This window comes from Drosophila santomea, chromosome X (assembly GCF_016746245.2).
Source record: "Drosophila santomea strain STO CAGO 1482 chromosome X, Prin_Dsan_1.1, whole genome shotgun sequence".
NCBI lineage: Eukaryota > Metazoa > Arthropoda > Insecta > Diptera > Drosophilidae > Drosophila > Drosophila santomea.
This window is the reverse complement of record NC_053021.2, coordinates 8,924,756-8,947,373: the sequence shown is the minus strand read 5'-3', so window position 1 is coordinate 8,947,373 and position 22,618 is coordinate 8,924,756. Positions and strand designations below refer to the sequence as shown.

At 40.7% G+C, this 22,618-nt stretch overlaps 1 protein-coding gene across 12 annotated transcripts in view; it reads right to left on the bottom strand.

The window, feature by feature from the left end:
- Positions 1 to 22,618, bottom strand: part of LOC120455523 (potassium voltage-gated channel protein eag) — a 36,257-nt gene that overhangs the window by 5,153 nt on the left and 8,486 nt on the right. For 5 of the 12 annotated variants that reach the window (XM_039641803.1, XM_039641807.1, XM_039641804.1 and 2 more), the window contains exons 2-13: positions 16,259 to 16,385; positions 12,197 to 12,309; positions 11,344 to 11,394; positions 9,876 to 10,007; positions 9,122 to 9,234; positions 8,909 to 9,052; positions 5,056 to 5,152; positions 4,661 to 5,007; positions 4,440 to 4,595; positions 4,244 to 4,316; positions 2,806 to 3,005; positions 241 to 493 (exon numbers count right to left, since the gene is read on the bottom strand). In XM_039641803.1, coding sequence (XP_039497737.1) covers positions 241 to 493; positions 2,806 to 3,005; positions 4,244 to 4,316; positions 4,440 to 4,595; positions 4,661 to 5,007; positions 5,056 to 5,152; positions 8,909 to 9,052; positions 9,122 to 9,234; positions 9,876 to 10,007; positions 11,344 to 11,394; positions 12,197 to 12,309; positions 16,259 to 16,385 — 1,806 coding nt within the window. The remainder of the gene's footprint in view (positions 1 to 240; positions 494 to 2,805; positions 3,006 to 4,243; positions 4,317 to 4,439; positions 4,596 to 4,660; positions 5,008 to 5,055; positions 5,153 to 8,908; positions 9,053 to 9,121; positions 9,235 to 9,875; positions 10,008 to 11,343; positions 11,395 to 12,196; positions 12,310 to 16,258; positions 16,386 to 22,618) is intronic. The other 7 variants (XM_039641805.1, XM_039641809.1, XM_039641810.1 and 4 more) reach the window with 5 other exon arrangements.

Sequence of the window (22,618 nt, the reverse complement as noted above, 5' to 3'; positions counted from 1 at the left end):
TCATATAACAGATACATCACCGTCGATGCTTTCGAAACAGATATCTTTTAATCGTTACCTTTAAAACATATTTTAGAGTTCCATTTAAGTGATATGTGTTTAGTCATTTTACCTGCTACCTCCTATTGCACTGATCTCCGTTATCGAAATAATCGAAACAATCGACGTAGATAGTTCTGCGGTTTTTGCTGTGGGGAAGTAGGGGGAAATCGAATCGATTTGCCAGACCGCGTAACTCACCCAATATTGCCACAACCTCGTCGTCTTGTATCACCTCCAGACTGCCGGTAACAATGAAGCATAGGCTATCGATGCTCTCGCCGGTGTGATAAAGCAAATCCCCCGGCGCCGAGTGCGACATCATGAAGTGCATCGCCAGTGCCCGGAGACAACCATCCGAGGCCAGACGAAATGCCGGATGCTCGTTAAATACTTTGCGATTTAGATGAACACATATGTCAGCCTTCATATCTTTCGGACAATAGTTTAGTACCTGCGAATTGTATACGAGTTGCGAGTGGCGGTTCGATAGGCTTCGGTTCGAGACTAATCGAATCGAAGCGATTGCAATCGAGATTGGTGTAATTGAATTATTTGAGAAAAGAAAACCTTTCTGCATGGGAACTTAAAAACTGCGGACCACCACGGAGGTTTTCCACCCAGATTATTTGATTCTCTGGGCGGAATTCTTCAGCTCTAGTGGCTAACGAGACACGCACACACACGCACACATACACTAATACACATACAACATTGATCGAGTGTCAGTGTGAGTATTTCCTGTTTATTTTTTTAGTGTTTTCGTCTGTGACTGTGTGTGTGTGGTTGTATGAGTGTAATTGAGTGCTATTTCCAATTTTCAGGGAAGTAACATCACAATTTTATTTTGGGTTTTAAGGACGGGGACTTGTGGTCTCTTAATTGCGGCACAAACTACAGTCAACGAGATAGTTATAAAGGTCAGTTTATACGGCTTAGACCGGTTGTAAACTATGTTTCTCTCTGTGAACCAAACACGGTTTTATGCAATATCAAAATTTCAGGCGCAAACGACCCCTGAGTTATGTTATTTCTGTAATCTGGGGTTATAGGTTTATAGCTTTCTAGGGGGCGCTGCGCCGTTTGGTTCAGGTTCATCTAAAGGCATGAATTTGACGGACGCTTTTCGTTTTGGCACGGATCTCGCTCGCGGGCAGACACATGGAGAGAATGAAAAGATATATCGATTAGCTGAGTTCTGTTAAAGATGAATTCGTTAGATGTATAGAGCTATTTAGGTAATTCCGCACTTTTTCAGATATCAATTTTCAAAAATTTTGCGACCACCCACAGCTTACCTCGGACCCATCACCAGGACCTTGCTCTGTGGGTGGCTTGGACTTTCATTTTTCGGGGCTTGATCTTAGGCCTAAATAAATGCGATTAGCAACTTCAAAATAATAGAAAAAGAAAGCGCGACAGCAGCGACCAAACGGTTTTTTGTCGAATAGTTTTGGAGCGAGAGAGAGATAGTACAGGTGTCATGTGAGGTAGCGAATAACAATTAACGAGAATTGTGGTGTCTGTAGTTTGACGTACGAGTAATTAGTGTGGTGAAATTGTTTGTGTGAAGACTGGTTTTTGCTGCTCATAAACATAGCTCACTATGTGTATCCCTACTTTTTTGAAAATCGCAAAAAAAAAATTTAAAAAAATTTTCGCATTTTCGATAAGGGGTACCAACATCAAAATTTGCGAAAAATGGCAAAAAAATTAGCATATCAATGTATGTACATGGATCGATAGGGAATTTTGTAACGAATTTAACGAGATATGGCATTCCACTTTTGGACAACTATTTTTGTTGCTATCCGAAAAAAACGTATTATTTTTTATCATAAAATCGAAAAAAAAAATTTGTAAAAAATAGGATATTTTCAATCGGCGTTTTCGCCATAACTTGACCAAAAATGGGCGCACAGCTGCTATTAAACATAGCTAACTCTGTGTATCACTACTTTTTTGATTTTCGCAAAAAAAAAATTTAACAAATTTTTGCATCATCAAAATTTGCGAAAAATGGCCAAAAATTAGCATTTCAATGTATGTACATGGATCGATAGGGAATTTTGTAACGAATTCAACGAGGTATAGCATTCCACTTTTGGACTACTATTTTTGTTGCTATCGAAAAAAAACGGATTAGTTTTAATCAAAATCTGCGTTTTTGCACTAACTTGGTCAAATTTTGTTGCTAGCGAAAAAAAACGATTTACGAATCAATAAACTAATTTCCCGATATTACAATATGTAGTACTAGTTTATTACACAAATAATAAACTGACGAAATCCATTTACGGAGTGGTCGTTATAAAAATAAAAAAATACAAACAAAAGATGCACAGAATATATGATTAAAAAAATGTGAACAAAAGTTTGCAGAAGAACCAGCTGTGTGTGGAAAATTTAGTAGCGATTGGCGAGTGGCTAGTAACGAGTTGTGAGGAGCAGTTGTTTAATGTATGGCATGTGTGTATGTGTGCGTATGCCGAGTGCATTAGAGATAGTGATAGGCTGAAGTACGCCAAGCTCTGTAGAGAAGCCAGCTATGTACAAATGGAACCCAGTTCCAGCGCATTGACTTTATAGACAAAAGCGTTTGTGAATGTGACACATAAATGGGAAAATGTATCCCTATACCATCTGACATAATGCCAATATGAATGATGCTGAAAGCTAAAAGCTGTATTGGCAACGAAAAAAGGCTCAAGGCAATTTCAGTTCCCAGAAGATCTTTTTGGATTTGATGTCATATCGGAAACTTACCTTCTCGGTGTCCAGACCCTTGGTCATGGCCCAGGTAGAGACTACATAGTCCATCACTCGTTCGCTGAGAGCCTTTGGCACCTCGTGCAGCTTCATGAACTCGCGTACATTGTTCAGCATGTCGTGATACTTGGCCGTGGCCGATGTCATCTGCTGAATGATGGTGGTAACGTGTCCGAAGATCGTGGCATACAGCAGAGCTATATCGTTGAGGATTTTCAGATGGGGAGAAAGAGAGAAACGTGATGAGACATTCAGATTAAGCGACGGTGGTGCACACAGAGTTGAAGAGCTCGTAGTTATTGGGGTTCCATTTAAAGCAAACTTTACACGATCAGCTAGATAACACTTGAGATGTGTGAGAGTGCACAGAGAAGAAAATATGTACCACAAACTGAGAATTTTATTTGTAAATCTGAGCTTATAAAATCAAATCAATATTGTACAATAGAGTAAATTAACAATTGTTTGGCTGTACAGATCAACAAGTTAAAATACTTAGTAGTTTTGGTATTATTTTTTCTCTGCGTGTACGTGAAATGTGCGTGTGATATGTGTGAATTAGACAGTTATAGCGTGTGTGTTATCAGTAGTCGCTGATTCTACGCGCTGTGGAAGAAAAGACGCACAGGTGCGCGGCTAGAACAGTAATAAATTCCACAGATTGGACGAGCACACAGTTAGACAAAGACGAATATGTGAGTTGTGGGAAATATAAGGATGTTGGAGCGGGATGGTGAGTGACATGAGCGAAATACTGCGCAGGATTAGCTCCACCATGGCAATTTTCTTTGCTGAAGTGCTAATCATGCGCAGTGTTCGACATCATTTTATATTGATTTTGTTCGAAATGTGGTACAGTACAGCAAAAAGGTACGCGTTGCAAATAACGAGTTACAGATAAAGAGTACCGAGTATCGGGTTACAAAAAAAGATGTTATCATCAACGAGTTATGATTATTTACTATTAATGAGTAACGAGTTCGCCCAACGAGTTACTATTACGGATCATGCGTTACGATTGCCGATTAACGTATAACAAGTAACGAGATACGGACAACGAGTAGAGAGGAATACACAATGCAACTCACACATGGCCACGAATTGTGCAACTAGATGACGACGGAGCAGAAGAAGGGTGGAGAAAAATATTTGAAACTTGATTCTGGCTGCGATCAATCAATGATTGACATTGTGAGAATGCGAGTGAGTTGCTCTACTTGGACATGGACAAATGGACATGGGCTACGAATCGAATAATGAGGCTCTACACCAAATAACTGCAGCAATTTATTAGTTCTAGCGGCGCAAGCGGATGGCCTAGCTTTCAAATGAAATCGGAATCGAAAGATCGGAACCGGAATTCAAAAGCGTGACGCGTGTGCGGGAATATCAAGAAACTTGGACGCGGCAACGGAACGTGTTAAGAACACAGCACCTGCAATGATCATCATGCAGATGGTGAACACCTTCTCGTTGTCTGTCTCCGCGGCGACATTGCCAAAGCCCACCTGTACAAAAAAAGAGAGAACAATCAAATGAGGATATGGAACAGAGAATAGAGAAAAATTAGGGAATTATTTAGTGTGTAGCTTTGATTAGAAAGTATCATCCACAGCCACGCACAAACTTACCGATGTCATGCAGGTCATGGTGAAATATAGGGCCGTCACGTACATGCTTTTCCGTGACGGCCCATTGACCAATTCTGGCCCGGTGTCATTACTCCATATATACGAGTACGGTGACTGGGTGACATTCGCCAGCTTCCACAGCCAACTGTACTGGATCTGAAACGGAATGGTTCACATATGATTTAAGGGATCATGGGAATGTTGAATAATTTCATACTAACCCCATTATCCGCATCGCTGCGACCAATCGAGTACCAAATGCAGGCTAGCCAATGGGCCACCAGCATGTAGAAGCAGAGCAGCAGGATCAGCATGGCCGCTCCGTACTCCAGGTAGCGGTCCAGTTTTCGCACCACCCTCCCCAGACGCAGAAGGCGGACGACCTTGAGGGCACTGAACAGGGAACCGATACCGTCCTCATCCCGATCGAACGCGTTGAACACGTCGTACGGCAGGCAGCTGAGCAGGTCGATAATGAACCACGACTTTAGGTAGTTCATGCGGATCACCTTTGGGTCACTGACCACCTCGCCGCCGGGACCCACGAACGTTGTATGGAAGTTTAAAACTATGCAAATGCATTAGTTAAGTACGTTAGTGTATGCGGCTAACTCACCAATATCTATAAAGAATATAACATCGACTATGGAATCGACCACGAGCAGGGAAACATCCTCTGAGGTTTTATTTTTAAACGCTACATTGTATGGCACCTGGAAAAAAATTTGATATTTAAAATAATGTAATTTTAGAACCCTATTAAAAATGTATGATACAAATCTTAGTCAACAGGGCGTATTAGTAATACCCCATCACATTACTCATACGACCCATAATCCCTAACATAAAAATCTTGTAGATTAAATTTGTTCGTGTTTTTGCATACAGTATAATTTAAGCGTGATATGTAAGTCTGTGAGTACTACCGGTTCCATCACCTGAGCAACAGTTGGTACTGCTGCCCCCCACCCACCAAGACCCCGTCTATTTTCTGTTGTCTTAACTGTTGCCCCAAGTGGCAGTTAGAAGCCTCTTAACGTGGCTCGTCTTGTCCTGGTCGGAGGTTGGATTACAAGCCACGAATGCCGCTGCTTATGTCCTGTCAAGCCCTGTCTCATCCTCCGCCGACCGAGCATATTAATTTAAGCACATGAAACATAAGCCGCCCTCTTTGAGGCCGCAATAGCAGCGGAATGGGTATGGGTATGGGGATGTGGACATGAATGTGGACGTGAATGTGAATGATGAGGTGGAAGAAGAACTCGTCGTCTGAGCAGCCACTTGGTCATGTAAATGTGTGCACTTGTCTGCTGCCATCTCTGGCCCAGCAGCTCGTCCTGCTCGCCGGCTTTTTGTCTGGGTGGGAGCCAAACATTAATGTCTGACAGAGGGTCGTTATCTGAACTCTTCACTTGAGGCTGAGCCCAAGCGACGGGTCCTTTCTGATCCGATTTGAGGGTATTTTCCTAATTGTGGGCTATAGCGGGCGCATACTGTACACACACACACAATTGCAGGTGATGCGAAGACGGGGAAGGCGAATTCTATACTTTTATTTACCAATTTACAATTCTTTTCACATTTTGCAAGGCGTACTAGTTTAACTAGGGTGATGTTTCAAAAAATATATAATAAATTATTCAAGTTGTAGCTTAATGGTATGTAGTGTAAGTAATTATAAAAAATTTGATATTTTCAATCGGCGTTTTCGCCATAACTTGGCCAAAAATGGGAGCACAGCTAAAATAACGACTGTTTTGTGCTGCTATTAAACATAGCTAACTATGTGTATCCCTACTTTTTTGATTTTCGCAAAAAAAAAATTTAACAAATTTTCGCATTGATCATAAAAATTTTCGAAAAATGGCCAAAAATTAGCATTTCAATGTATGTACATGGATCGATAGGGAATTTTGTTACGAATTCAACGAGGTATAGCATTCCACTTTTGGACAACTATTTTTACTGCTATCGAAAAAAAACTGATTTTTTTTAAACAAAAAATGGAAAAAAAACAATTTGTAAAAAAATCGGATATTTTCAATCGGCGTTTTCGCCATAACTTGGCCAAAAATGGACGCACAGCTAAAATAAAGACAGTTTTGAGCTGCTATTAAACATAGCTAACTATGTGTATTCCTACTTTTTTGGTTTTTGCAAAAAAAAAATTTAACAAATTTTCGCATTTTCGATAAGGGGTACCATCATAAAAATTTTCGAAAAATGGCCAAAAATTAGCATTTCAATGTATGTACATGGATCGATAGGGAATTTTGTTACGAATTCAACGAGGTATAGCATTCCACTTTTGGACAACTATTTTTACTGCTATCGAAAAAAAACTGATTTTTTTTAAACAAAAAATGGAAAAAAAACAATTTGTAAAAAAATCGGATATTTTCAATCGGCGTTTTCGCCATAACTTGGCCAAAAATGGACGCACAGCTAAAATAAAGACAGTTTTGAGCTGCTATTAAACATAGCTAACTATGTGTATTCCTACTTTTTTGGTTTTCGCAAAAAAAAAATGTAACAAATTTTCGCATTTTTGATAAGGGGTACCATCATAAAAATTTTCGAAAAATGGCCAAAAATTAGCATTTCAATGTATGTACATGGATCGATAGGGAATTTTGTTACGAATTCAACGAGGTATAGCATTCCACTTTTGGACAACTATTTTTACTGCTATCGAAAAAAAACTGATTTTTTTTAAACAAAAAATGGAAAAAAAACAATTTGTAAAAAAATCGGATATTTTCAATCGGCGTTTTCGCCATAACTTGGCCAAAAATGGACGCACAGCTAAAATAAAGACAGTTTTGAGCTGCTATTAAACATAGCTAACTATGTGTATTCCTACTTTTTTGGTTTTCGCAAAAAAAAATTTAACAAATTTTCGCATTTTCGATAAGGGGTACCATCATAAAAATTTTCGAAAAATGGCCAAAAATTAGCATTTCAATGTATGTACATGGATCGATAGGGAATTTTGTTAAGAATTCAACGAGGTATAGCATTCCACTTTTGGACAACTATTTTTACTGCTATCGAAAAAAAACTGATTTTTTTTAAACAAAAAATGGAAAAAAAAACAATTTGTAAAAAAATCGGATATTTTCAATCGGCGTTTTCGCCATAACTTGGCCAAAAATGGACGCACAGCTAAAATAAAGACAGTTTTGAGCTGCTATTAAACATAGCTAACTATGTGTATTCCTACTTTTTTGGTTTTCGCAAAAAAAAAATGTAACAAATTTTCGCATTTTTTATAAGGGGTACCACCATCAAAATTTTCGAAAAATGGCCAAAAACTAGCATTTCAATGTATGAACATGGATCGATAGGGAATTTTGTTACGAATTCAACGAGGTATAGCATTCCACTTTTGGACAACTATTTTTACTGCTATCGAAAAAAAACTGATTTTTTTTTATCAAAAAAAAGATTTTCTTTCACATAAATTTTAAGTCGCTTCCATATTCCCAAATGCCTTGTGTACCTGGTTAAAATATCACTTAACTTTCAGATTTTTTGTGCGCACTTTGTACTGGCGTAGTTGCAGACAAAGTTTTGATTTGTCGCTGGCTATACAAACATTTATCTCAAAGTTGCGCCAGCCACAACAACGAACCACATCGAGCTGGGAAACCAAATATATAGAAACACCCAGGGACAAACAACTAATACCGCAAAATGTCATTAAACAATAAGTAAACGAAAAGTGTGCAACATGAAAACCGAAACAAGAAGCTAACAGGGAATTGCAACTTTCTTTTTGGTTGATACATCATACTATATATACTATTGTAGTTTTCGGAGGGACAGGGAGGGTTATGGGTTCTTGGGCACCCAGAACCGAATACGGATACCAATCCCCAACGTGTGCGGATGCCAACTTATGTTGAACGCAATTTAAGCGAAAATGTTAACATCTTGTTGACGGAAATAGACACAATTCGAGCAGACAGACGACATCGGCTTTTGAAAACGCATCGCATGCGGCTTTGTGGCAATCTGAATCTGAATGCGAGTGCGGGTGGGTATATCTACCCCCAATAATCCCATTCCTGGAAAAACCCATTCTCTTGCCCGCACCTGTGTGCAAAAAGCAAACAAAGTCATAAAATATTTTACACTCGCTGGTTAGACAGCATGTTTGGTGGTGGGAAAGAGATGATGATGATGATGCTATCAATGGAAATACAATAAAAATGTACTTTAATGTGGAGTAGGAAGATGAATAAGAATTTCAAAATATAAAACCGCTAAAGTGAAGATACGAATTCAATTTAAAAGCAATTGGCAAACAAATCAAACACAGTTTAAAAAAAATATTACAATAAATGTAGGTTACAAAAACTGTGAAGAGATGTTGCATTAGCTGATGTCAAAGCATTTGACATTATTAAACTTAATAGGATATGTAATTTTTTTAATGACCTAGTGAAGGCAGTTATGTCACTCACCATGATGGCTGTATAAAATGTTAAACACAATATCACCCAGTCCCAAATTGCTTTAAATGCACAATAATGCAGGAGTATGTGTGGCGGCGTTTTGGGGGCTTCCTGTCGGTACTGTGGCATGATATCAGCGCTCAAGGACATCATCTGTGTGTTTAGTACAAATATGGTAATATTTTGGGTAAATGGAGTAGAACAGTAGAATGCAGGACTCACATGCGCCAGATTGGACTGCTTCGTGGGATCCTTCAGCGTGGGCAGATGGGCGCTGAACTGGCGACTCCGGGTCACCGATCTTGCCAATTTGGCGAACTTCGAGAGACCTAAAACTGGCAAAAATAGATTAACCGCTACGAGGTGGGTACACGCACACAAACACCGATAAATAAACAGTGCAGCGAATTAGTAAACATCCAGCACAAAAGGATAACAAATACAAAGTACTCAGAGATATGAGTGGTATTTATACATATATATATATATATATATACATGAACAATATAAGGAGTGTTGGCACAGCGAATTGGGTTTGTTTTTCGTTTTCGGTTGGGGGGTTTCGTTTTGTTGGTTTTCAATTTGTTCAAGCGTATTTACAGGTGGGTGTTGTGATTGCGTGTGTGTGCGTGTGTGATTGTGTGTGTAGACATGGAAAGAGAGAGCAGATAAGTTGAGTAGTAGGCGGAAAGAGACGGTCACATTCATATACATAGAGGTGCAAAGAATGGGCATGAAGCACGGTTGCTACAAATTTAATAGTTCCTTTGACTATTCCTAAAATTAAACAAGTTACTTTTACATTTTAAAGATGCTGCATTATTGGAAACTGTAATCTTAGTTATCACCTTTAATGCAGACCTTTTTATAAGATTGATTTTATAAAAATGAAATGCATGTCAGCTTTTTAAAATTTCATTTGGCAACCGTGGTCCATGGGTGATTGCTAAAAAATAACTGTGGAGCATTCAATTACCTCCCTTGGTGTCCTCGCTGTCGATGGGCTGCTTGAGGGCCGTGATGTCCCGGAAGGTCAGCAGGAAGAGCACCACCAGGTCGCGTTCGTTGCGTATGGGTGCGACCTGTAGCAGCAGCCATAATGGGGTTTCTGCGGGTATGCGAATCGGAATTAATAACAATTATAGGTAAGTACGGCACAATGACGTTGCTAAAAGGGGGGTACGAACACCAGATATGCATAAGTATATCCATAGATACATATAGGTAATTCCATTCGCATTGGGGTCACGACATGTGCGTGGACACAGTGAGATGGACAGACAGACAGACAGACAGACATTTCATTGGATTGCAATTATTGATATGGAACGCTGGTTAATGGATGCTGCATTCGGAATGCACAATGCTGCCTTCGGACACAATGGCTGGCATGTAAATCGCAGGCGTACAGTGCACTCCATATGTGTGCAACAGCTGAAATTGTTTGTCCTTTGTCTCTCCGCATGAATAATTTAATAGGCACACCGATTGTCGTAGCAATCGATGGGTTTGCCAATGCAAATCTACGCATTAAAGTCACACATTCATTTTCAGGAGTATTGGGAATACTTATATGCGGTCATCATTGTTTATAGAAAGATAAATTAAATAAAATAATATATATACTATATATACTTTTTATAAAGAATCTTCTTGATCAGAGGACTACTTTTGAATAATTGGCTAATTAGTTATTAGTGTGCTATGCAGCGAGTACGTTAGTTTTAATTGCCAAGGACTTATTTATTTTTTACACGTACTGCTAACGACCGCAACTCTCGTAATTGCCATTAAAGGACATATATCTCCCTCTCTCTCTCTTTCTCATCCGTTCCGATTGCGTGTACGTGTACGTGTGCGTTTGTGTTTGATGGCATAATTATTCACCAATTGCAAGCACAATTTGCTACTTCCGTTTCCGGTGAATGTTTATGTGCGGTCATTGTTTCACTCGCTGTTCCCATTTCTAAACGTATACGTATTCCGATGCCGGCATTGATGCGAACTGACAGGATTCATTTGCTCTGTCTTTATCCAATTGCCAGGGGACACACCTATCAGTGGGATATTCAGTTATTATGGTCTGGCTATCCTTGGCCCAAATCCGAATTGAAGCAAATATTTTGCTATCTTAGTTTTGTTAGCTCCGAAGTCGAAGTGTGCCAGATGTTGCATTTTCCCATATATAGCAATTGATTTATGCCAATTTAATGCCCCCCCCCCCCCCCCCCCCCCCCCCACACCCATATTTCCGCTTTATTTCTGACCGCATATGCAACAGGATGAGGATATATTGCTGCGGGCAGACTGCCAAGACATGAATCGAGATGGAAACCATGGCAGCAGTGGTATTGCCACTCGGAAAATTCCACTGGTAGCGCGGAAAATGACCCACCCCGCCTCAAAAGCATCCCCCCCCCCCCCCCCCACCCCATTTCAAATACCTTGGGTTTGTGCCTTGCCAAACTGCGAGAGGGCGCAGCCACACTGCAAATCTGAAAATTGATACTCGAAGGCGTTAATTCATGAGCTTCGACACCCAAAAATGTCTGGCGATACTGGGCTATAGGGAGCTTCAATGGGTGGCTTCAATGGCACGACTCGATTCCACTTGATTTGCTTGAAATTGGTGTTGGGGATTCGGTATTGGGGATCTGGGATTAGACGGATATGGGCAAATACTACAGGTGTCTGGGCGGGCAGGCAGCTTGATTGATGGGGCCCACTCAAAAGTGCCGGCGGGCTGCCATCGTAGCCCCAATTCGTTGGAATTACGGGTTAGGTGGGCAGGTGGCAAGGGTACAGGCTTGTGCACACTCGCAAATAGAATTCAAAAGGGGGCTGGAGGGGCTTGGAGTGGTGGTGGGGGGAGCTGTTTGGGAATGAATTATGAAAGGTTCGGAGTCAGAAATTCACGAAGTGAACAATTTACAATGGGCACAAGTTGAGCATAAAGCCAAATAGCACACAGTGGCGGTTAAATGATTAATTTGGATTCGAAAGTTGTACAAACTTATGGAAAAAACACTGCGACTGTGGGAAAAATAGTAGCTGCAGAACTAATTACTTAAACATCTCTAAATTAGTAGATATTCCTAAACAGTAGCTGATTATTCTACCATAAGTGTATCGTTACAAAAAAAAGGTCAAGCAACCTTTGGTAAAGCAGGAAGACTTTGATTTAGGTATAGCATTTGCTGCAACTTTTGGCCAAGAGGCGCAGGCGATTTGGCACAAAACAATCGATCCTAGGGACGGGGTCAGAGGTCAGCGGACGGTGTCCTTAAGCATACTCACTGTTCTTCTTGTAGAGCAAAATCTCGAACTGATCCTGCTGCTGGTTCTCCAGCGTGTACTCCAGCCGTCCCACCGTCTCCTTGTCTGTCAGCTCGCCATACATGAAGCCGCATCTGCAGGGTTTTTTTTTTTTTTTGCCAAGGATGTGAATGCGAATGTGGATGCAATGATGCCGGGATGCCAGAATGCCAGGTTGCCGGAGATGGAGATGCCAGAAGAAATAGAAAGAGATGTGGAGAGCAGACGAGGTATTATTCTTGGTTAGCTTTACATTGGTTGCATGCCACAAATGCACACACACACACTGAGAGACACACACAAACCTATATAAAAAAAGGAAACACATATGCGCACACACATGGACGCCAGGGCAAGCACATGCAGCGGAAAATGGGAAAACAGAAAGCGTTCCAATTGGAGGAAAACATGCCGAACAAAACAAGATTGATGCACCTGGGGCCCATTGGGTGAAAATACGAAGAAGCTTGACTGCACACAGCAAAAAGTATTAAACAAATATCAATTTAATACACCGCTGCTCAACCGATGGGGTCCCACATTTCCTTGCGACTCGGGTCAATAATTTATGTATTATATTGGGTCAAGGAGTTGTAGTAATACCTAACGAAATTCCTTGAGCTAAATAACACATATATTGCATTTGGGCATTTGGTTTTTATTAAAAACTTAATCAATACTAAAACTTTAGTGTAAGTACGCCCCTTTTCTGACAGTGTTGTCTTTACCTGGATTATTGAAATCAAAAACCCTATTCGGAAATTTGCTATTCCCAACATACGGACGAAAGTTATGCGTGGTAAACTTTTCCCGGCTTTTCCCCAACGGAAAGTTGATAACTATGGACACGCTTCCTATGAGTTGGCTTCCTAATGCATATGCTTTAGATACCTTTTGTTGTATGTATTATTTTTCGTTCGCTTTTCCAATGAATACCAAATAATTAATGATTGAGTTTCTGGGTTAAACAGGGGACTAAAGTTTCCGTGCCTCTGTGTATTGACTTGGAAAAGTCAGCACAAAATCGGGACAGGGAAACCGCTTGCAGTGTCGCACAAAAAGTGTTGCATACTTTTCGGGCCAGGCTCGATGACGTCAGCGGCGAACGAAGGGAAACGAGAACGCTGCCGAAGGAAATGTGGGTAAAGCTAGAAGGGAAGTGGAGATGGAGATGGAGGAGCTGTAGTTAATTTCTGTTGTTTTGCTTTATTCGTGCCCCGAACAAAAGTTCAACAAACTACGAAATGGCGACGTCACGGGTTCCTTAATGTGTGTGTTCGTTATGTTCACACACACAACCACACACACACACACTGGGGCAAAAAACGAAATTGGGTTACAAAGCAAACAAAAAACAGGTCCTGGATTCGGGGATATGGCCATAGATATAGATATACGTATATGTACACACGTATAGATATGGATGCACAAAGTGTTTATGTGCTCATGGGTGGATAGCATAGCATAGTAAAAGCCCTCGACAAGCACTCGAAATTCTATTATTTTCTAGGGGGTCCAAGGAAAAGCACTCAACGAAAATCCCTAATTCAATCTAACATATACTGGAGAGCCGTACACAAAGGCTCCCACTAGGTGAAAATGCACTTAAGTGATTTTGAAACCCTTTTCACGACGCAAAAAAAATGCTTAAGTCAGGATTTTTTGATTAAAATCAAAAGTAATGGCGCATAAAAGAAATTATAATTTTATATTCTTCTATTGCATTAAAACCTACTCATAATAGTTTATGATTTTCATAGAGGATAAAGTCGACCAACTAGTCGTATACGTAACCTTGTTGGCCTTTCTGACATTTACAGTACATTTTTTAAGCCAGCTGAAGAGCATTTTGTTTAAGGAAGCGTGAAAATCTTCCTAACGAGCTTCTACTGTACAGGAAACTTTCGAGAAACGAAAAGCGATTTGTGTTGCTGCAAAAGAAATTGCATTGAAGCAAATGTAAAGTGAAAATCAAACGTTTCCTTGGATATTTTTGCATTTCTTCTCCCACTTTCTTCTGTTTTGCTTCCCTTTTGTGTTTTTTTTTTGCTGGTCAATGTTTTCTTGTTGCCTTTGGTCGTCATTCCTACTTGTTTCACAGCTCGTCTTTTTGTGCTTTTTGGATCACACGCGACCAGAAAACAGAAACAAACAAAAAGAGGGACAACAACAAAAGTGGGTCACAGCAACAACAACACGCACGGATTGAGCGAAAGAGAGAACGTGAAAGAGATGGCTGTAGCGCTAGCTAAACGGCAGATTGGCATTAAAAACTTGTACGTTTTTTTTCACCTGGGGAATTTTTGGGACCGCTGATGCTGCAGCAGGTGAGCTGACGAACGAACCGTACTCCTATTCTTTTTAGGGCCGCTTTTTGGCCCGCAAATTACAAACAATTCTCGGGAGAATCATTGGATGTTCGCTGGCCTCCGGGCCGCCGCTTGTTGATTTATGAGGCTGGTGGGCGAAAGAGATAGATGGCAATGGAGATGGCGTAGAAAGAGACGGCCTTAGACGAAGGCAGCAACAAAAAAATGAAAAAGGGGTTGAGGGACCGAGTTCACGACCATGGAAAGTACTCGCCGAATTCGGGCAAACAAATGCAGTTAACACTATTTTTCTCCCCATCACTTTTTTTTGTTATACCCATCCCTTTCGCATGGCTGTTCTTCTCTCCCTCTCTCTCTCTCGCTTACTCCCCCATCACATCAATTCACCAAAGGATTGCATAGAAAATTTGTTTGGCCAGGACCAACGGCAGGCAATTTGCAACAGTGTAACGGGAAATGGAAACGCAAGCGGTAGGCACAAAAAAAAAACGGGTTTTGGGGGAAAAGTAGACCAATTTCCCGCGGAAAAATTAAACCAACTTTACCAGGGGAATTCACATTGCCTTAACATTTTTGGAATGCCGATTCGGATATGCATTACGTATTTCAGAGATATTAGCGCAATCGAATAACAATTCATTTTCATCTCTGTTTTTAGGGAAATCAAACAGGAACTGCAGCGCTACCATATATTCCATTTTTGATACTTTGTGGCATGTTTCTCCAATTACAACAGATAAAAAAAAATAGGGAAAAGCCCTCCTGTCCATCTGCATTAAGTTCGCTGAGCAGCAAAGTGCATTAAGTTCGACAATGGTTTTTTAATGGACAGCGCAAATTAATTGAAAAAAAAGAGAAAAATATATGCGGATAAAGGAGCTGGAACAATAAATGAACTTCACATTCAATGTCCGGGTGTAAGCAGCTGTGGATAAGCCGTTAAGCAGATAAACACGGTGGAAAATTGTGGAAAACATGGGGGCGGGGATAGCGGCGTGGGCATGGGCGTGGGCGTGGGTTTTTCCGGATGAGGCAGGTCAGGTGCGTGAACGAGTTGTTAATGGGACAAGAGTGGCAAGAAATCTTCTGCAATCTCGGACAAATCCTCTTAGCCACCAAGTCTCCCAAAGGGAAATGCGCAGCAGAGTCTCCGCCCTGTCTGTCTGCCACTCCCCCTGCCCCCCTTCCGCTTTTCCGCCTCCTCTATTCACCGATTTTCCACCTGCAGCAACTGTGCAGCTTACAGTTTGAGCAGCACTGCTCAAAAGCTAATATTTGCCTAAGAAATGAGCATGCAACTTTAACGTGATTAAAAGTCAAACTGAAGAAGATGAAAGTGTCGATGTTAAACACAAAGATAAGTGCTATGAAATCTAAGAAGGAGAAATACCAGGCTATAGATTGGTTGTTAAACGTAAAACAGTCAAATGAATAGGTGTGCATAAACTGTTTTTCGTTGTATACATACAATAAAAGTAAAATAATTGACACATAATCACATATATGTGTGCAGTAATAAATCAACATATGGCCAAAGCCATCGACCAGTTAAGCCGCAACATCAAGGACACCAATAAATATATAGTTACATATATCAATAGTCGTTTGGGGATTAACAATTAAAGCACCGATTATTATTCAAACGCAGTAAACACCAATAACAGCGAGTAGAGAGCGAAAGTAGTTGAAGTGAGTAGAAATCGGCAATACGTACACATACCTGCACGACTTCTGCATGACCTCGGCCCGATTATAGCCGCTGATCTTGCAGAAGGACTCATTGCAGTAGACGATCGGGAAATCGACGATTTGTGCGTTGGCCAAAAGAAACGAGCTGTCCGCTGAAAGAAACCAGAGAAAAATGCACAAGGTTATGGGTAATATATAAAACATTTAAGCAAAAATTAATAACCATTAATAGGAAATGTTTTAGCCAAAACAAACATCCACCTAGATTTAGCTCTTCACCAAACTTATTCACGATTGCTTGTACAAATGTTTTGACATAAAAGAATCTACATATCCAAAGGACAGCTTATCCATTTCACAAATTCCTCGGAAAATGGCCAACGACAAATTTGTCATTGTCAGTCAGTCGGTAAGTCAGTCTATTGGGCTTTTGGCGTGAAAGTTTATCAAAATATTTGAGCGTAATTGGAACATTTCAAATGTTGTCATTCATAATCAAAATCGTTTTATTGACTGCCAGCCACCCACTCACTTTTGGGTGAATTGGCGTAGTCAGTTGTCAGAAATGCTAGAGGTGCTTAGAAATAAACTATACCTTAGGTACAATTCCAACACCTAGGTAATATATTTGTGTAGAAAGTGCTTTTTTTATTAAAATTAAATAATTTTACACATGATGTTGATAGCTTGAGTACTGAACCAAAAATCACAATTGTATTTATAGAGGGCTTACTCTTCATTATTGCAAATAGTACCTGTACCCCGGATAGCGCCCAACACTTCCCATCCGTGAGTCGTCTAATGGCGGTTGTTATGGCTGAATTTGTTACAGGTACCAGTTTAAATACGAATTCAATACCTCGGGTAAGCAGGTAACATGTGTAAACCACGCTCTGGCATCGCATGGCAGGCACATAGACACGGACATGGCTACGCAGACATACGGACAGACATATAGACTCGTATACGGACACACGGACAACAATACGGACACGGACATGGCATCGTACGTGTAACTGGCATCGACCTGCAGACCAGCCCTTTACTATCCCATTAAGTCTGAATGGTTGTTTTACTATTTATTTGCTGCTTGCCATTTGGCTTGTTTTCCCTTGTCTGTTTTTTTTTTTGCACAAACATTCGTTTTACTTTTGGGTGATTTTATTAGTGGCGTTTGACGTGCCCCTGCTGGGAATTCAGGCGGAACTCAAACTCCAGGCACAAGTTTATATTTTAAAAATAAAAATATAAGTACCTTTAATAATTCTTAATAAATAGAACATGACAATAAATATGAAAATTTCACAACAAATCATACCTACGATTTTACTACTATTAATATTATAGTATTGTGATGCTATATTTTAAGGTACCGAATCCTTTGCAATGAGAAAATATAATATTATACAACTTATTATAATAACTCGCAAAACATTCGGTTCACCTGGTCGAATCAGTTGCTGTTACATTGTATTGACATTATGTGGAAAGTGGGCGAACTGGAATGTAATATCGAGAGGGTGGGGTGGGGCAAGTGGAAGTGGAGTCTCCTCTCAGCTGGCAAATGCAAATGTGGCAGGCATGCCATTCCTGGCCCAAGTTGCATGTCGCAGGTGCCAGACGACGGGAGCAGCAAAGGCAGCAAAAGCAGGAACTAATGGAAAATGCGGGGAAAATCCGAAGGGGGAAACAGAACAGAAGGCGAAACAGAACGCGATGAAGGGGCTGGAGAAAAGCAAAAGCACACTAACCCACATTGACATGGACATGGCCAAGCCAATGAATATGTATAAAAATATTCGCATGCAATGGCTCGATGGCTGTGCTGCCGTTGGAAAATGGGAAATGCATATTTATGTGATACACACACACATACAGACACACACTGGCACGCAAGCTCACTGACTCAAACACACACACACACATGTGAAGCACTTTTTACGACTGCAACAAGGACATCAGCTACAAGAACAACAAGAACGCTTGCTACTTTATAGTGTCAACAGTTGCCGTGACTGAAGCAAAATAAAAAAAAAAAACAAAACAGGAAAAGGAAAAATTGAAGGAGGTGGACGGCTATATATGTACATACATATGTACGTGTGGACCAAGCGGCTATCTCGTTACGCTCTGCAATTGACTGTTGCTGGAAAAATGGTGGCAAAGCAGCAACCTCAACGTTTACAACCGAAAATTGGGTTGGACCACTCTCTCTCTTTCCCTCTGAAAACTTAATTGGCTAAGTTCTAACTTAATTACTCGAAAATAAATTTTAAAACCGCAAATTATTTGGATGTACAAGGACAAGACTCTAAGGATTTAAGTCACTCTGTGGATTTATATTTTTTTATTTGTATTTATTGCGAATATAAACAACAAATTATAACTTTTGTGGTGGCATGGAAATATTACACATACGCCACGTTATCCAGGTCAGTGTTTTTTGTTGTGGACAGGCTTTAGTTTGCATATTCATTGCGTCAATATGTAGACATTAATAAATATGTTTAAAATGAATACAACACGCCCGGTGTGCCAGCTTGCAATTTCAATTTTATATTTAATCTTAAACAATAAATATATTTAGGGCATTCAATATGTTTTTACCCAGCAACGCTTGTGGCATTTCCTTTTTACCAATACCCCCTGGAACGGAATTTTGCATTCAAGAAAAAACTATTATTGGAAAATAGTCGGTTTATTTAACTAGTCTCATTGTACTGCCAAGTAAACATTTATTTAGCACATAAAACCATAGCTTGAAATTGGAGCACGAATAAGCAATAAATCATACATTAAGCATTTAGGATAATTGTTAGTATTACAACGAAGGTCCAGTCTAAGCAACAAATGGCCAGTTCCTTCGCGGATCTAATCCTTGCATTCGAGCAGTCTTCATTTTCGCAAGGCGTAAACCTGGCGGCTGCTTTTGCTATTAAGTCAGCATCACCACATTTTTTAATGGGGGGTTTTGGGTGGTTGGCTGGTCGGTAAGGCATGGGGTGGCTTTGGGTGGCTTAGGGTGGCTTACGGTGGCTCAGAATCGCTCATGTGTGGTTGCACCGCTGTTGCTCTGCGACTGCGACACTTAATCGCATTCAAAGCTGGCACACAAAGTTTTGCAATTTGCCTTGGCCATTTTTGTCCGGCAGCGATTTTAGTTCCTTTTTAAGCCGCGGATTCAATTGCTGCCATCTCCCACCAACCAGCGGCTACCACCCACCGCATCATGCATCATGGCATCCCTTAACCCGATTTGGCACCGCAATTGAAGCGGGAATGCGGGAGCGATGTCAACTGGATGCCGTGGGAGCCGGAGTGAAAGCAGATTGGCACCAAGGTTTTCTCGGAACAACTTTTTCCACGAAATTAGATCACAATGAATGTGTAAACTATGTACTTCTAGGATGCTGCGATGCTGTGATGTTGGCTCAACAGATGTCACTGAATATTTAAAACGACATTTGAGGCCTTCTCAACTTTGATTTGCGTCTGTTTCCCAGAATAAAGCTTATTACCAAGTATTCGGCTAAGGAGAAATAGCTCTCAAGGTATTCATAAATATTGTATATATATTGATGCTTAAGCTTAAATTAAAGTGACTGATTCCACGAAGAAATGTGTAACTAAAGTACTGAGAAAATAACGCCGATAGCGATTCCCTCTAACTAATAAAGCACTCGAAACGCCAAATCAAATAATAATAACGTTAGGAAATGAATATTTCATTGCTGATTGACAGCAACATCTCCGTGCCCTGATTGCCCAATTATTTATGAGCTCGATCAAGGATGATATATTATAAACGTCAACATCAACCGCCAATCGTTGTTTCTCGACAAACAAAAAACGGAGGGTAACTTACAATTTAATTAATGATTTTTTGATTTTTATTTGAAAGCCAAACAAAAGGAGAAGAGCTGAGGCAAAAACGACCCAACAACAGTATCGAAAATACAGAGAAGGGCTATATCTTGTATTGAGAATTTCGTATTGGGCTTAGCTTTTGGAAGCTGACAACTCAACCTGAAATGTCAACAAGCCGACAGAGGAACAAAGGAATTGGGGATCGGGATTCAGGACCCGGAATTCGTATTCGGTTAGGGGTCCTTTTTTCCAGCAGGCGGTCCGTGTTTCTCGATGATTGATGACCACCCACTTTTGTACCCCCCGCCACTCTTGGCCAATTAGCCGTGCAGCATTTACAGTTGTAAGTTGGCCCAAAACCGGGGTAAAAAAAAAGTAAAGTAGAAAGCGGGGAGCCCTGTCGTTGATTGATTTGAATTTGTGCGGTCGACCGCAGTCCCAAAAATAGTCCTCCTAAGTGGATTTGTTAGTCGAAGGAAAGAGTGAAGACCTTGGATGGGGGACCTCCAAGGGATATAACAAAACTAGTCCATTACCTAAATACACTGGCACACATGCAAATGCGGTTGCAATTCCGCAAAACTTTCATTTCCGCTTGGCCATCGCACAGTGGGCGAATTGTGCCATTTTGTGGCTCATTCGATTAGGTTTTCATTTATTTTCAAGGTTACAAAACTGCCATGCTTTCAATGATGCATGTTTGTATGTGTTTGTGTTTCTTTATTTCCCAGATTGTCTCAATTTTCCCACTGTGCGCAGCACCATTTTCTCGGCTACTGTTGCTTTCCACCCGGCCATTTCCCCTTTGCCCATATTACCCCATGTGCACCCCTTAATTTCCATCCCCCAGCTCTTCAGTTTTATGGCCAGTTTTGTCATTATTTTTTTGCGGTTTTTGCATTTGCCATCTTCCTTGTGGTTGTCGGCGTTGGTTTCTGTTGCTGTTTCTATTGTTTGGAACTTGTCACAGACACAAACATGCATACGTAGTCACACATACCACAAAACTCACACGCATAGCCACATACCACACATGGATTCACACTTAAACTCACACATACAGAATAATTTGTTTGGTTGGTTTTTATGACATTAGTGTGAATGCTGAACGTTATACGGCTCAGGCGACACAACGGTCCTTGCAATTATCCTTTATGCACACCTCACCTCCCCGCTCTTACCCCTTTTTTGCCTCCCTTTTTGGCCCCCTTTTATACCCTGTGTAGTTAGCAGCCCCTTTGGAGCTGCGATTAGGCCACAGATTGCCAGCTGGCCATGCCATTTTTGTCCTCCATTTTGCAGATCCTTTAACTCCGCCTAACACTTTCTCCCCTCTGTCTCTCTCTCTCTCTCTCCCTTTCACTTTTAGTCCCTTTTCACCAGTCGAGTGCATAAATTTTATTGTCCGAAAAGTAAAAAAGGCTCGGCCTCCGACAGCATTGCGATTTAATTACATTAGCGACAGCTGGAGAATGCACAAAAGTGGGTTGGCCAGCGGGGGGTTAAGTAAGGGGTGGTGGTGAAAGTAATATAAAGTGAAAGGGGGAGGGGGTGAAAATGGAGTTTGGGGGAAAAACACGACAAAACCACGTTGATTAGGCCAGCCTGTTACCGCTACGACTCCTTGGGGCATGCTTGAAAAGAATTGCAGCCAAGTTTTTAAGCCCTCCACCTCCTTTTCCCCTTTTCTTTGCTTCTTATTTTGTTGCTCTGTGTCGCATAATGGCATTTATAATAAAGCTCTTGTTCTCCCTTTCGCACTTCCTAGCTCCGTCTCTGTCTTTATGCGCGCCATTTGCCGTTTGTTATTAAATTTGCATAATTAAGTGAGAAGCTGCAATCCAGCACGAAGCCAAACCGCTGGGTAACTAAGGGAAACTACAGATAGTCGGCGGAAAAAGAATGCAGCTTCTGGTAAGTCAAAAATTAATTAAATTTCTTAAGAAACTAAAAAAAAAGGGAAAGTGTAAATGAGAATGAGAAAAAATACGATAAGAAATGGGTCTCAAATAAAAAAAAGGGCTAAGCATTCAAAGAAAGTTTTTGCTGCAGACTTGACAAATTTATTATCACTCTTATTTCAAATTTGAGCTACATATATCAATTAGATTATACACATATATACTTTATGAGGTATACTTTATGTGGTATTCTCTTTACACCATCAGTAACGAATATAAAGAGCTGTGACTTTTCTCAATTTGCTTTGAACAATAATGTCTCACTGGATCTCGCCATATGCTTGACTCGAATTTCATTTTCCACTTTTTCATTTCCATTTTCCAAGCCGCCTGGCCCACAACTATGCCTGATTACTTTTCATGTTCTGTGACTTGCTGGTGGACATTTGACTTCAAGGTCACCAGAGTGTTCGTACATACCCGTAACACCCTTAACACCCCTCACCACCCATCGCAATAGCCACCCAAAAGTGTTCATTTAATTTTGCCCGCGGGTCTGTGGTTTTGCGATATTCCGCAGTCCTTTCAATATTTTCTAGTTTAAATGCTCTCCAGCA